The sequence below is a fragment of the Heteronotia binoei genome, chromosome 14, assembly GCF_032191835.1.
Source record: "Heteronotia binoei isolate CCM8104 ecotype False Entrance Well chromosome 14, APGP_CSIRO_Hbin_v1, whole genome shotgun sequence".
NCBI classification, from domain to species: Eukaryota; Metazoa; Chordata; class Lepidosauria; order Squamata; family Gekkonidae; genus Heteronotia; species Heteronotia binoei.
In genome coordinates, this window is record NC_083236.1 from 26,276,590 (window position 1) to 26,289,162 (window position 12,573).

At 41.8% G+C, this 12,573-nt stretch overlaps 1 protein-coding gene across 2 annotated transcripts in view; it reads right to left on the reverse strand.

Annotated features, from left to right (window-relative positions):
* CSNK2A2 (casein kinase 2 alpha 2) overlaps nt 1-12,573 on the reverse strand; it is a 44,178-nt gene that overhangs the window by 12,786 nt on the left and 18,819 nt on the right. For both annotated transcript variants that reach the window (XM_060254336.1, XM_060254335.1), the window contains exons 5-6: nt 3,020-3,079; nt 1,724-1,807 (exon numbers count right to left, since the gene is read on the reverse strand). In XM_060254336.1, coding sequence (XP_060110319.1) covers nt 1,724-1,807; nt 3,020-3,079 — 144 coding nt within the window. The remainder of the gene's footprint in view (nt 1-1,723; nt 1,808-3,019; nt 3,080-12,573) is intronic.

The window sequence follows — 12,573 nt, forward strand, 5'->3', positions numbered from 1 at the left end:
GACATCAATGAGCCCTTGTCAGGCTCGGGCCATGTGTGTCATAAAATGTAATGCCAGGTAGTGGAGATATAAACTTTATAAAGGATACAAGCACAATTAAAGATTTTTTAAAAAAAAATATGCTTAAAAGATTAGCACTCCTGCAGTATTTTGTTTATTTAACAGTTTCTGATAACTGACACCTCTTGCTCTGAATTATTGCATCAAAATCTGGAGACAATGCCTGTGCTGTAGCAATCTTGAATATGCTGTTCAGGTGTTGTTCAGCTGTGTGTCTCTAAGTTGCAAATCTACTTCTGAATTATTGACATTCATTACAGAAATCTCATGGTAAATGTTTTGCGCCTAAGACCCGGGGGAAAACATAAAATGGCTGGGCTTTGTGCGCTTTTGTACGCAAGCTGCTTCATGTGCTGGTCAGCCAATGGAAGAAATAGAGGTTTTGGCCTGTAGCGCCTGTGTGATTGAGCAAGCCTGAAAAAGCAAGCTGTGATGCAGAAGGAAGCGAGAGGGAGAAAGAAGCAAGTGAGTTGCTCGCGGGCCTGATAGGAGCTCTCCAGGGGCCTGATTTGGCCCTTGGGCCATACGTTTGACACCCCTGATGCTGACCTGGCTCATTTGCTAACTAAAAGGCATCCAATTAAAAATGATTCACTGTATGCTGGGAAACAGGATTGTGTGAAGAAGCACAACAAAAAATGGAAGGCACCAGTCCTCAGGCTGAAATACAGGGTTAGCACCGAGGACAACGTCCTGACCCTTTGCAAAGCATACACAAATGTTGCTTCTGGACACAGGCTGGGCACCTTGCCTCAGTCACATGGACATTCCTAGCAACAGCCTTTAATGCACAGAGGGCTCTTTACCCAGCTGGCAAACCACCAGCAAATTAGCCTGCAGTTCACCAAACACCAGAAGTTCTCAACAGCTCTGTCTGTGTAAGGATATTAGACAAAACCATGGAAAGTAGAGAACTTTTTTCTTCAAGGAAGTTTTAAAAAACAACAGTGTTTTCTCCTCCAAGCAACAACTGTGGACAGCAACAGCTTTAAAACAAAGAAAGAAATCAGGTTGTAATGTATGCTTTTGGCAGCTGCCTGGCTTTCCTAAAGCATCAAATCTGGTCAGGAGAATGTGAAAGCGAATTTAAAAATACAGAGCCCCAAGAAAAGCCTTGTTGGCCATTGAGAACATATGAGAAGAAAGTGAAGGAGGCAACTTAGGCTTCTTAACTATGAATGTTTTTGCTCCCAAAATGTAAATGTTATTGCAAATGATTTTATTATTTTTTCTTAAGTTTGTAAATTGCTTTGCAAAGGTAATGAAAGGGTGGCACCCAAATCTAAAATAAATTAACAGGCTTGCATAAACTTCACAGTTGGAATATCCCAACCTTTGGGCCAGGGAGGGGCTGTTGCTCTATGGTAGAGCATCAACTTTGCAACCAGACAGTCCACGTTCAATCCCTGGCATCTCCAGTTAAAACAATCAGGTAGCAGGCCTCAGGGCTGAGACCCTGGAGAGCCAATGCTATCAAGAGTAGACAAGACTGACCTGTACAAACCTCTGATTTGACTTAGTGGGAGGCAGCTCCATGAGCTGACAGAGGTGTATGAAATGTCCAAAAATAGAAGCCTTAACCCTGCAAACTTGGGGGTGCAGAAGAGGACACAGACCCAAGAACCCAACTCTGCTCTTTCAAAATGCCTTCTTGCAGCAGTACCTTTTTCTGTTGATGGTCTATCATGACGTTGTGAGGTTTGACATCTCTGTGCATGATCCCCATGCTGTGACAGTAATCCAAGGCCTGCCAGAGAGACATAGATGTTAGTGCTTAACGTGACACTGAGTCTCTTCACTGATAAGGAAGTCTAATAACTAAACTGTTACCATATACCAGTTTATCTCTACAGCCTGAGCACAGCCAGTAAGGAAGCTACCCTTTTACAAAATACATGCCATCCAAGAAGTTAACCAATCCAATCACAAATACAACACTAAATTATCAATACACAGGACAGTCTTCCATTTCTTCCTTGACGTAAATTCTCTTTCAAACTCTTGGACTCCAAAACTGAGTCAAGCTTTCCAAGATGGAGTGCTTGTAACTAGGGACACTGACCTTTCCACAAGAAGCCATATTATCTGAACAGAAAGGAACCTTGCAAGTACACAAACTTGAGGGCCACTGAAAGACCGTGGGCCAAACCATGCTGAAAGACATGGGTTTAGGGATCTTCTGTGCCTTCTGCAAGCTTCAGGAATATTTTCCAACAAGGCAGTCCATTTATATAGTGGTTCCTATATTCAAAACCTGAAACTGATTTTGTCTCAACTACCACCAGCTACTGAGCATCTTTGATAGTGCTGCCAAACTGCATACCTAATGTTCTCAAAACAAACTGGAGGACTTGGTTTTTGAGCACTCTGTCTTGGAGGAAGCAGGCTTCTGTATGGGCATGGATCACTGCTATACACTCTGGTACAAAGATTTATCATTTGCCTCATTGGTTAATCATAAAGCCTTCCAGCTTCAGACAATGGAATGGACTATAAAATTTGGTAGATACAATTCATTTGATGAAAAGATTTTGCCTTTGAGGGTCATGCAATATTGCAGACTTTGACCGTTGTATTTTCCTGATGCCTCAATGTGTAATTCTATGTACGACTTACTCTAGGCTATTTGGACTGTTAGGGAGACATTCTAAGGTTATTTCTCAAAAATACTGCCTGGCTGACCCTCAGAGTATGAACTAATTTAACTACTCTTGGATACCAACAAATATGTAATATTTGAAACTGTGCAACACATGGAGTTGTGTTGAGTGGGTTTGTTCTCAATTTATTCAGAACAAGAGACTGAATCCATGAGTGATTCATCACTCTGTTTTCGTATAACAATTTCTATATTGCTTAACGGTATGGCTATATACACCATAAATCAATCTGGCTCAGCTCTTTCTCTGATGCATACATTCCTACCCCAAAACAATCAAATGCCGCCTCAGATACTCACCTTGAGCAATTCATACATATAAAACCGAATATCAAAGTCTGTCAGGATCTGGTATAGTTGCTGAAATGGAGAAAGAAAAAGGTCAGTACTGTACCTCATATGTCAGTATTCACCACTTCGCTCTAAAGGTCTGGAGGACTACTTTGTCCTCTCTGAATTTATGGAAAAGGGAGATCAGGCCATATGACTGACAGTTCACTCTCCCTCCAAGAACAGAAGTGACAGCAACGAAGAAGAAAAACAGGGCTATCCTCTAAAGGGTCAGCAGCAATCATAGCTTGAAGCACTTCTCTTTAGTTGAGAGGGCGTACTAAATTTCAAGTATTAGTCAGGTCCTTAGTAAGTGGCTACAGATTTATCAAGCCTTTGGGGAATGCATGCAAGAAGATATGATGGCCTTCAGTGGGTATCCACTATGAGATTATGGAAAAGGATACCCTCAAGGAACTAGTAAATTGTGAGGGCTTTCCAAGAAACAATATATTTATTTAGTTACTTCATTTATACTCTGCCTTTCTCCCCAATGGGAGACCCAAAGCAGCCTCCAATTTATCATCACAACAACACTGTGAGGCAGGTTAGGCTGAGAGTGCGTGACTAGCCCGAAGTCATTCAGTAAGCTCCCAGGGCACAGCGGGGATTAGAACTGGCTCCTTGTCCAACATTCTAATCACTATACCACACCAGTGCAACATCTTTGAGAATGCCTAGGATGGAGCAAGAGCAGGGGTGTGGGTGCGTGTAACTGCTCCTCAGAGTCAAGAGAACAAAATGAGAGCATCTGGCTTCATGTGACCTGGACAATGAAAAGCAAGTGTGAGGAAGTAGTTAAGTGAGAGGCATTTTCTCCGCAGTAAGGCTGATGAAGTAGATGACACAATGAAGAATTCTGCATTTGGTTCTGGAAGAGGAAGTTATGGTGTCACAAGACCAATGAAACTCTCCTTAGGTAAGTTTGCAAACCAAACTTGTGAAGCTACCGCTAGCAAAGCCACTCCAAGAACAATGAAAAAGGGATTTGTGTCTTCCACTGATAACTTACGAAAAATCTTTAGGCAGACAGAAGCTAAATTTTTCCCCTTTTTGTTACTGGAACCAAGGCAGAAGGGTGGAATAATTAGTCTGCCTTTTGCTTTTTTTTTTTTTTTCAAACTGAGAATCCTAGAACCATTTTTCTACATTCATAATTTGAGGGATCAGAAACTACAGCATTGTCTTAGCTATTTACAAATGTCTGTCCTACTCTTTTGGACATAATCTCTTACCCTTCATTATTTTCTGACCCCACAATTTGCACCTCTCTACTAAAATGAAAGCTAATCTGTGGATTTAAAAAAGCCATCCCATGGAAGTTTCTGCCATAATAAAGCCGATTAGCCTTTCAGGTGCCACATCATCCCTCCCCCCCTTCTTTAAAGGATGCCTTTCTGACCAAAAATAATTGCTGTTTTGCAAAATTTTCAGCAGAACAGACTGCAGTCCAAACCACTGCATATGACACCCCCTTTCAGCAGGGCTCTCCAGAGCTGCTTAAAAGGCTTTGGGATGCTCAAAGACAAACAAGAATGAGACAACAGACTATGAGGTTCCAAGCAACAGCCATGTGCCCACCTAACATCAAAGATGTCAGCATTCCTAACTGCTGGACTTCCAGGCTTTCACAGAGAACCTGTCTAGGAGTTGTGAGAACATCATGCATGTGATGTAGTAAGGAATTCAACTGCTCTGTTGACCCTGATTTTTCCTTCAAGGTTGGCATTTTGGTTTTTGTAGGTTTTTAGCTGGAACTTCCACACTGTATCATGATTACAGAGAAGATTTTTTTTGGGGGGGGCACTTCAGTTTTCCTGGAAATTACACATTAATTTCAGTAATTAATTTCAGTGAGTTAATTGTTTTAACTTAATAGAATTAATACGCAATTTCCAGGAAAATGGGACTGAGACCCCAGTTGGTTGAACATGTTTTCAGATTCTTTATTTAACAAAATGCTAGGAAAGATAAATCTTTGCAATTGATGCCTAATGATTGATAAATTGATAAACTTTTTAATGAGATCAAACATATGAAACAGTTTTTAACTAAGGATGAGTTCAGTTTTTAACTAAGGATGAGAGCCAGTTTGGTGTAGCGGTTAAGTGTGCAGACTCTTATCTGTGAGATCCGAGTTCGATTCCCCACTTGTCTACTTGCAGCTGCTGGAACGGCCTCAAGTCAGCCATAGCTATCATAGAGCTGTCCTTGAAAGGGCAGCTTCTGTGAGAGCTTTCTCAGCCCCACCTGCCTCACAGAGTGTTTGTTGTGGGGGAGGAAGGTAGGAAGGTAAAGGAGATTGTGAGCAGCTCTGAGACTCAGATTCAGAGTGGAAGGTGGAATACAAAGCCAATGTCGTCTTCTTCTCGTACTTTGTATAAGATATGATTGTTTATCAGTGGTGTGTGGTAGAAAAATTCATACATAACAGATAAATTTAGATAATTCAGACATTACCAAACCACCCAAGTTCTTTTTATCTTGATATAGACCCCCAAGGAAGTGGTGAGTGGCTAGAATCATAGAATCACAGAGTTGGAAGGGACCATACAGGCCATCAAGTCCAACCCCCTGCTCAATGCAGGATCAGCCTAGGCCCTAGAGCTTTCCTGACAAGTGTTTGTCCAGCCGCTGCTTAAAGACTGCCAGTGAAGGGGAGCTCATCACCTGCCTAGGTAGCTGATTCCACTGTTAAACAACTATTACTGTAAAGAAGTTTCTCCTAATATCTAGCCGGTACCTTCCTGCCCTTAATTTAAACCCACTATTGCAAGCCTTCTCCTTTGCTACCAACCAGCTCCCTGCCCTCTAAGTGACAGTCCTCAAAATACATAAAGAGAGAAATCATGTCCCCCTTCAACCTCCTTTTCTCCAGACTGAACATTCCCAAGTTCCTCAGCCTTTCCTCTTTGGGCTTGGTCTCCAGGCCCCTGATCATCCTCGTCACTCTCCTCTGCACCTGCTCCATTCTGTCCGCATCCTTTTAAAAGCGAGGCCTTCAGAACTGCACACAATACTCCATGTGCAGCCTGTCCAATGCAGTGTATAGAGGGACTATAACATCTTGTAACCTGGATGTTATGCCTCTGTTTATATTCCCCAAGATCGCATTAGCCTTTTTTGTTGCTGCATCATACTGGCTGCTAGTATTTAATTTACAGTCCATTTGTACCCCAAGATCTTGTTCACATGCACTGCTCCCCAGAAGTGTATTCCATATGCAGTATGCATGTTTCTAGTTACCCAGATGTAGAACTTTGCACTTATCCTTGTTAAATTGCATCTTTTGCACATTTGCCCACTTTTCCAGTGTGTTCAGATCCTGCTGAATCCTCTTATCTTTTGATGTGTTCGCTGCTCCTCGCTATTTGGTGTCATCTGCAGATTCAATGAGTAGCCCCTCCATGGCCTCATCCAGATCACTGATAAAAATACTGGAAAGTATTTGGCCCTGAACCAAGCCCTTTGGCACCCCACCAGACACCTCCACCCATTCAGATGAAATGCCACTGACAACTACTCTTTTGAGCGTGGTTCCACAACCAGTTCCCTATCCACCTAACTATCCTACAGTACACAGTCCTCAAGTTTACCCATTAGAACATCATGGGGAACCCTGTCAAAAGCATTACTGAAATCCAGGTGAACAACATCAACATCATTCCCTCAATCCAGTAAACTTGTCACTTAAAGAAGGAAATAAGGTTGGATGGCCTGGCAGGATCTGTTAGTGACAAATCCGTGTTGACCTCCCTGGATCGTCAAGTTGTCCTTTAGATGCTCGAAGAATGATCCCTTTAAAATATGCTCCAGTATTTTCCCTGGGACAGAGGTCAGACTGACTGGCCTGTAGTTTTCTGGGTCATCCCTCTTCCCTTTTTTGAAAATTGGAATAACATCTGCCCTCCTCCAGTCTTGTGGCATGTCTCCTGCCTTCCAAGAGGTCTGGAAGATGATGGACAAAGGCTCTGTGAGCTCTCTAGAAAGTTCTGTGAGCACTCAACAGTGGGTCCATCACCTCTTTCATCTTGCATTCGCTCCTTACATATCCGAAGAAGATTTTCCTGGCCAGTTTTAGCTCTCTGATGGCTGACCTACAGTGCCTAGCAACCCACAGATACTCTTCTTCAGGGGTATGTCCTTGCCTCCATTTCTTGAACATTTCATTTTTCTCCCTTAGCACATTACAGAGTTCTCTGTTCATCCACATTAGCTTCTTGGATTCCCTACCATGTTTCCTTCTTGTTGGAATAGTGATGGCTTGAACTTGCAAGAGCTCTTGTTTTAGAAGAACCCACCTTCACTTGCTCCTTTCCCTTCCAGCAGTTTTTCCCATAGAGCTACTATAGCTAGATATAATCAGAACACCACAGACATTCCTAAACCTCTTTTGGGTTCCTCTGTTAGCTTAAGTGATCTGAAGGAAGGGATTATTCTGTAAGCTTCATCAGGGAGTACAAAGTTTACTGTCATTCAGAAGCTTATACCCTACTTTCTTCCCAAAGCAGAGTACAACATAGTTCTCCCTTGATCCATTTCACTCACTAAATGACCACCCAGTGAGGTAGGTGAGGCCAAGAGGGAGAGGGAGACTGGCCCACAGTCACCCAGTGAACTTCCACAGTGGACAATGGATTTGAATCTGGGTCTCCTAGATCCTAATTCCACACTCCTCATTAACAGCATGCTCAAAGGGAGGTTCAAGAATTCCAATGAAAATCAAGCTGTTGAATCAGCAGTATCTCTTTTTCAGAAGTCAATGTTACGAGGGTGCAAAACCTGGGCTGTCAATCCACCTAATCTTCTCAAAAATAAGGTAAACACAAATTGTGCCGCTGGCTTTGGAAGATCCTTGACTGTTACCTACCTCACAGTACAAGAACCCATTTCTCATATTTTTCATAATACCAAAGTTGAAGGAGGAGCTGCAGAATGAACGCTTGAGCTTGGCAAACTGTACTTCCCTTTCAAAAGTTCACTCTTCCAAAGGAGAATATATGGCAGTGGAGAAGTTAATGAAGTCCAACAGAAAGAACTAAATTCATTTCTGGAATCTGGACCTTTTGAACTTTATCTTCACCACAGACTGAATTACAAAAGTGTAAATTTAAGAAGACAGCATGGACCTCATTTATATGGCAAGAGATTTCAAGAATCCAGATAGCATTCCAGTTCAGCTATCTGCTAACACCTGGTGGAAAAATTAAGCATCCTTTGGGGGTCTGTGCCTGTCCCCATTATAGGAAGACTGCCAAACCCTTTAAATAGATTAAAAGAAAGCATGCCAGCAGGTTATAGCACAGGTGCCCTAAAAGAAGTTAGGGTCCAGCTTTTGCCAATTAACAATCTCTCCATCCCCATGGTCTACAGGGTCCAGTTACTATTCATTGCATTTTTTGAATGCTGCAGAATGCAATGCCCTCTGGAATGAAGATATAATGAATGCCCATGGTACAGTCTGCAACAGAACTGGACTCAGGAATCTAAAAAAGATAATTACCTTGGGGCACAGACTTATCCCAGAAGAAAGCTTCTTCATTTTATTTTATTTTATTTTATTGTATCAAATTTATATTCCACCCTTCCCTAACGGGCTCAGAACAGCTCACAACAGTTAAACATAAAATTTTAAAACCAATAAAATCACTTAAAAACAGTTAAACATAAAATTTTAAAACCAATAAAATCACTTCCATACATCTTACAATCATTACATCCAAGATGTACATTGATATTCTAATTATTCTAATGTTTTTGGTTTCAGTTCTTTCAGTTCAGTGAGATTGCCCATGCTGTGGAATAACAGCCACCTCCCCCTAACCGTTGAACGCAAGTTTTAAAAATTTGGTTTTACAGGCCCTGTGGAACTGTGGCAGGTTTTCGAGGAGGGCATTCCACAGAGTGGGGGCTATTACCGAGAATGCTCTGGCTCTGGTGATGGATAATCAAACTTCTTTCAGTCCAGCAATCTTAGGAAGATTTTGGGACCCCAAACATAGACCTCTCCGGCAAAATGTTTGTGGGTGGGGAGCCATTTTCATTAGCTTAAAACTGAGACTTTCAATACAAACTAATTAAACTTCCCCAATGCCATTTTTCCCTGGCTTGGTTAAGGTAAGGCTGAGTGTTCCTCATGGAGTCCTGAATTTATATATACACCTCCTAAGAGTTCCAAATATTACAGCTAGTAGAAGTTCAAAAACAGAGCACTAACGTTTTTCTTACTTCACTGCTGGCTGGAGATTTTAATGCTGCTGTTATTATTCCATTATCCCAAATATTATTAATTTATTATTTATATTTATATTCCGCCCTGCCTACAAGCAGGCTCAAGGCTGATCACAAAAGGAAGAATAAAAACATATCCACAGGTCAATATAAACAAAACAGTTTAAAACAGAATAAACACAGCATAAATGTACAAAACACAAAGGTTTCCAGCTGGAATCATTGGTCTCCAAGGCACTCATGCAATAATCACTCATGCAGTAATCAACTGAATCCCACAGGCAAACAATTTCTGAAGGTCCTTTATAAAGCAAGATTTAAAGTTCGCAGTGGCCAACATGAGGGGAATTGCAGGTGTGCTTTCAATTCTATTTCACCCAATGGTATAACAATCTCTGTTGTGCCCTCCTCTCACTTAAGACTGTTAATTACTTTTCCAACTCTGATATTCTGCTGCATGGCTGTAGTGACCAATTAAAGTTCTACCCTGGGATAGAAAGGTAGCAGCTAATGAGAAAATGGTACTGCTTTTAATGTCCTATTTGTGTTCTTTTATACTTGCTACTGAACTTTCATCCTGAGATTTTATAGACCTGCTTCCAAAGTTGGTGAAAGGCAATCATCTTTCATTGGCTCATCCTGTTCAAATACAATGATTTCCTCAGGACCTGAATGGTTTTGAGCAGTACTGTAATGGTGTTAAAAGAAAGTGCCAGAAAATCAAAACACAAGACTACAACTTGGGATGTCCAAACTCTTGTTAGAGAGCCAACCTGGTATAGCAGTTAAGACTGTCAGGCTATGATTTGGGGGGGTCAAGGTCCACTCCTCACTCTGTTATGGAGCCATGCAGGGGGACCTTAGGTCAGTCACATAGCTCTCAAACTAGCTCACCTCATAGGGTTGCTGCAATGATAAAATGGAGAAGGGAACAATATAAGCCACTTTGGGTCCTCAATGAGAGAGGTGGTATATAAATTAGGTGAAAATAATCTAGAAGGGGAAGCCTTCATAGAAAACTGCACAAACACCTACTTAACAGTTATGTTCAGTCTGCCACACACCCCCAAGATAACATTAATTTCACTTTCAAGTTCAGTGCTGGCGTTTGGTGCTTCAGCCCTGCTCTTCTGGATTTCCATGGATGGGGGTGAGGAAAGAGTCCCACCTGCTAAGTGCGACAGGGGCAAATGGTAATTACAGAATTTTCAGAGAAATGATGACCTCAGGTATTTGCCATGAGGTATTTGTGAATTTCCTGCATTGTGCAGGGGGTTGGACTAGATGACCCTGGAGGTCCCTTCCAACTCTATGATTCCCTGTTATTCAAGAGTGGTCCCATGTCCCAGCTTTTAGCAGCAACAGATCAAAGACCATGGGTGCCCAGTGGTGATTCATAAATTAGACCCCCACAATGTACATATACCTTCTGACCCACACCTGAAATGTGCAATGCAATACTGAAAACAGGATCATTCTTGCACACTATGCCGGTTTGTACAAGCAGCACACAGCTCTTCCCTGTAACAAAAGGAGAGTTGCACACTATGACTGGGAGAATAAAATAAGCTTGTTCTCCATGTAAGCACATAAACATCAGAACCCTGCTGGATCAGACCAAAGGTCCATCAAGCCTAGTACCCTGTTTCCTTCCAGTTCCTAGCAAGATGCTTCCAGGGGGCCCGGAGACAATTGCAGCTTGGAGATAATTGATCATTTCTGCAAATTTCTCATGACTTGAAGTAAAGGCTACAATAATGAATTTCTGATGTTCATAAATTAAGTCATTGACTCTGGTGCCTTCCCTCTATCACTCAGGCGGTTATCAGTCTATTGTTTAAAAAACAAACATCTGTACAGAAAAATGGCCAGTTATCACCCAATCTCTAACCTGCCCTTTCAAGGCAAGCAAGTTAAGAGAATAGCGGCAGATCAACTCCAGGGTTCCATATGATTAAATGACTGGTGGTGGAAATTGCCATCAAATCACAGCTGACTTACAATGAACTTTAGAGTTTTGAAGGTAAGAGACATTCAGAGGTGGTTTGCCATTATTTAGCTCTGCATAGCAACCCCAGACTTGCTTACTAACTGGGCCCAACCTCTCACTCACCTTCTAAGATCTGACACAACTGGGCTAGCCTGGGTCATCTAGGACAGGGAGGTTAAATGACCAGAACAGAAACTGAACCCTGACAAGTCAGTCTTGAAGGACATTACGCTTCCCACTTTTGATAAGGTTCAACTGACCCTTGCTGACACAGCAAAGCACTTAAGAGGCTATAATGAACCCAGCATCACTGTTGGAGAAGTTAATACAACTGCAAAAACAATTTCTTCCAACTTTATTTAGCACAGGGCCCCCTACCTTGTCTCGGATAATCTGGCCACATGAATCCATGCCACAGTAACACTGAGACTAGAGTCTGACTACTGTAATGCAGTCTATGTGAATCTGCCCATGAAGTGAATTTGGAGACTTTGGTGGGTACAGAGTACTACAGCTCAGTTATTATGAGGAGCTAGTGGGTGCATGCATATTAACCTACTTTGCAGTTACTCCATGGGTAGTGTTCCCTCTAAGCTGAGTTAGTGTGAGCTAGCTCACAGTTTTTTAGCCTCTGGCTGAAACATTTTTGTCTTAGCTCAGGAAAAATGTCCTTAGAGCAAACTATTTTATGCAGTAGCTCACAACTTTAATACCAGTAGCTCACAAAGCAGAGTTTTTGTTCACAAGACTCCACAGCTTAGAGGGAGTATTGTCCATAGGCTACCTATCAGTTACCAAGTTCAATTCAAGATACTGGCTATTACAAACAACACCCTCTATGATCCTGGACCTTCAGGAACACCTCTTCTATGCTTCATCACAAATGCTGTGCTCATCTACATGGCCACCCTGCAAATAGGCAAGGCAATCAGCTGCCCATACATGTATATTCTCTACTGTGGCCCTCACCTTGCGGAAGGCCTGCCTGAGGAGGCCAGGAAAGCTCCCACACTTGTATCATTCCACAAACTATGTTGAACAGAATTTTCAGGAGGGCATTTTTTGGAAAGGTAATAAAGCTATATTATAAAAGAATGGGTCAGGAAGGTGTTTAATAAAGGGAACAGGACTGTGGACTATCCAATTGTGTTTAGCATGTATTATCTGTTTGCTATACATATTTTCTTACTCACTGCTTTGTTTTCTACTTATGCAATAGCATTTTTAATTGCTTAACATACCACGTCTAATATTTATGCTTGTTTCAGATTTCTGTAATCCTAGTCCTATTACATTGCTTATT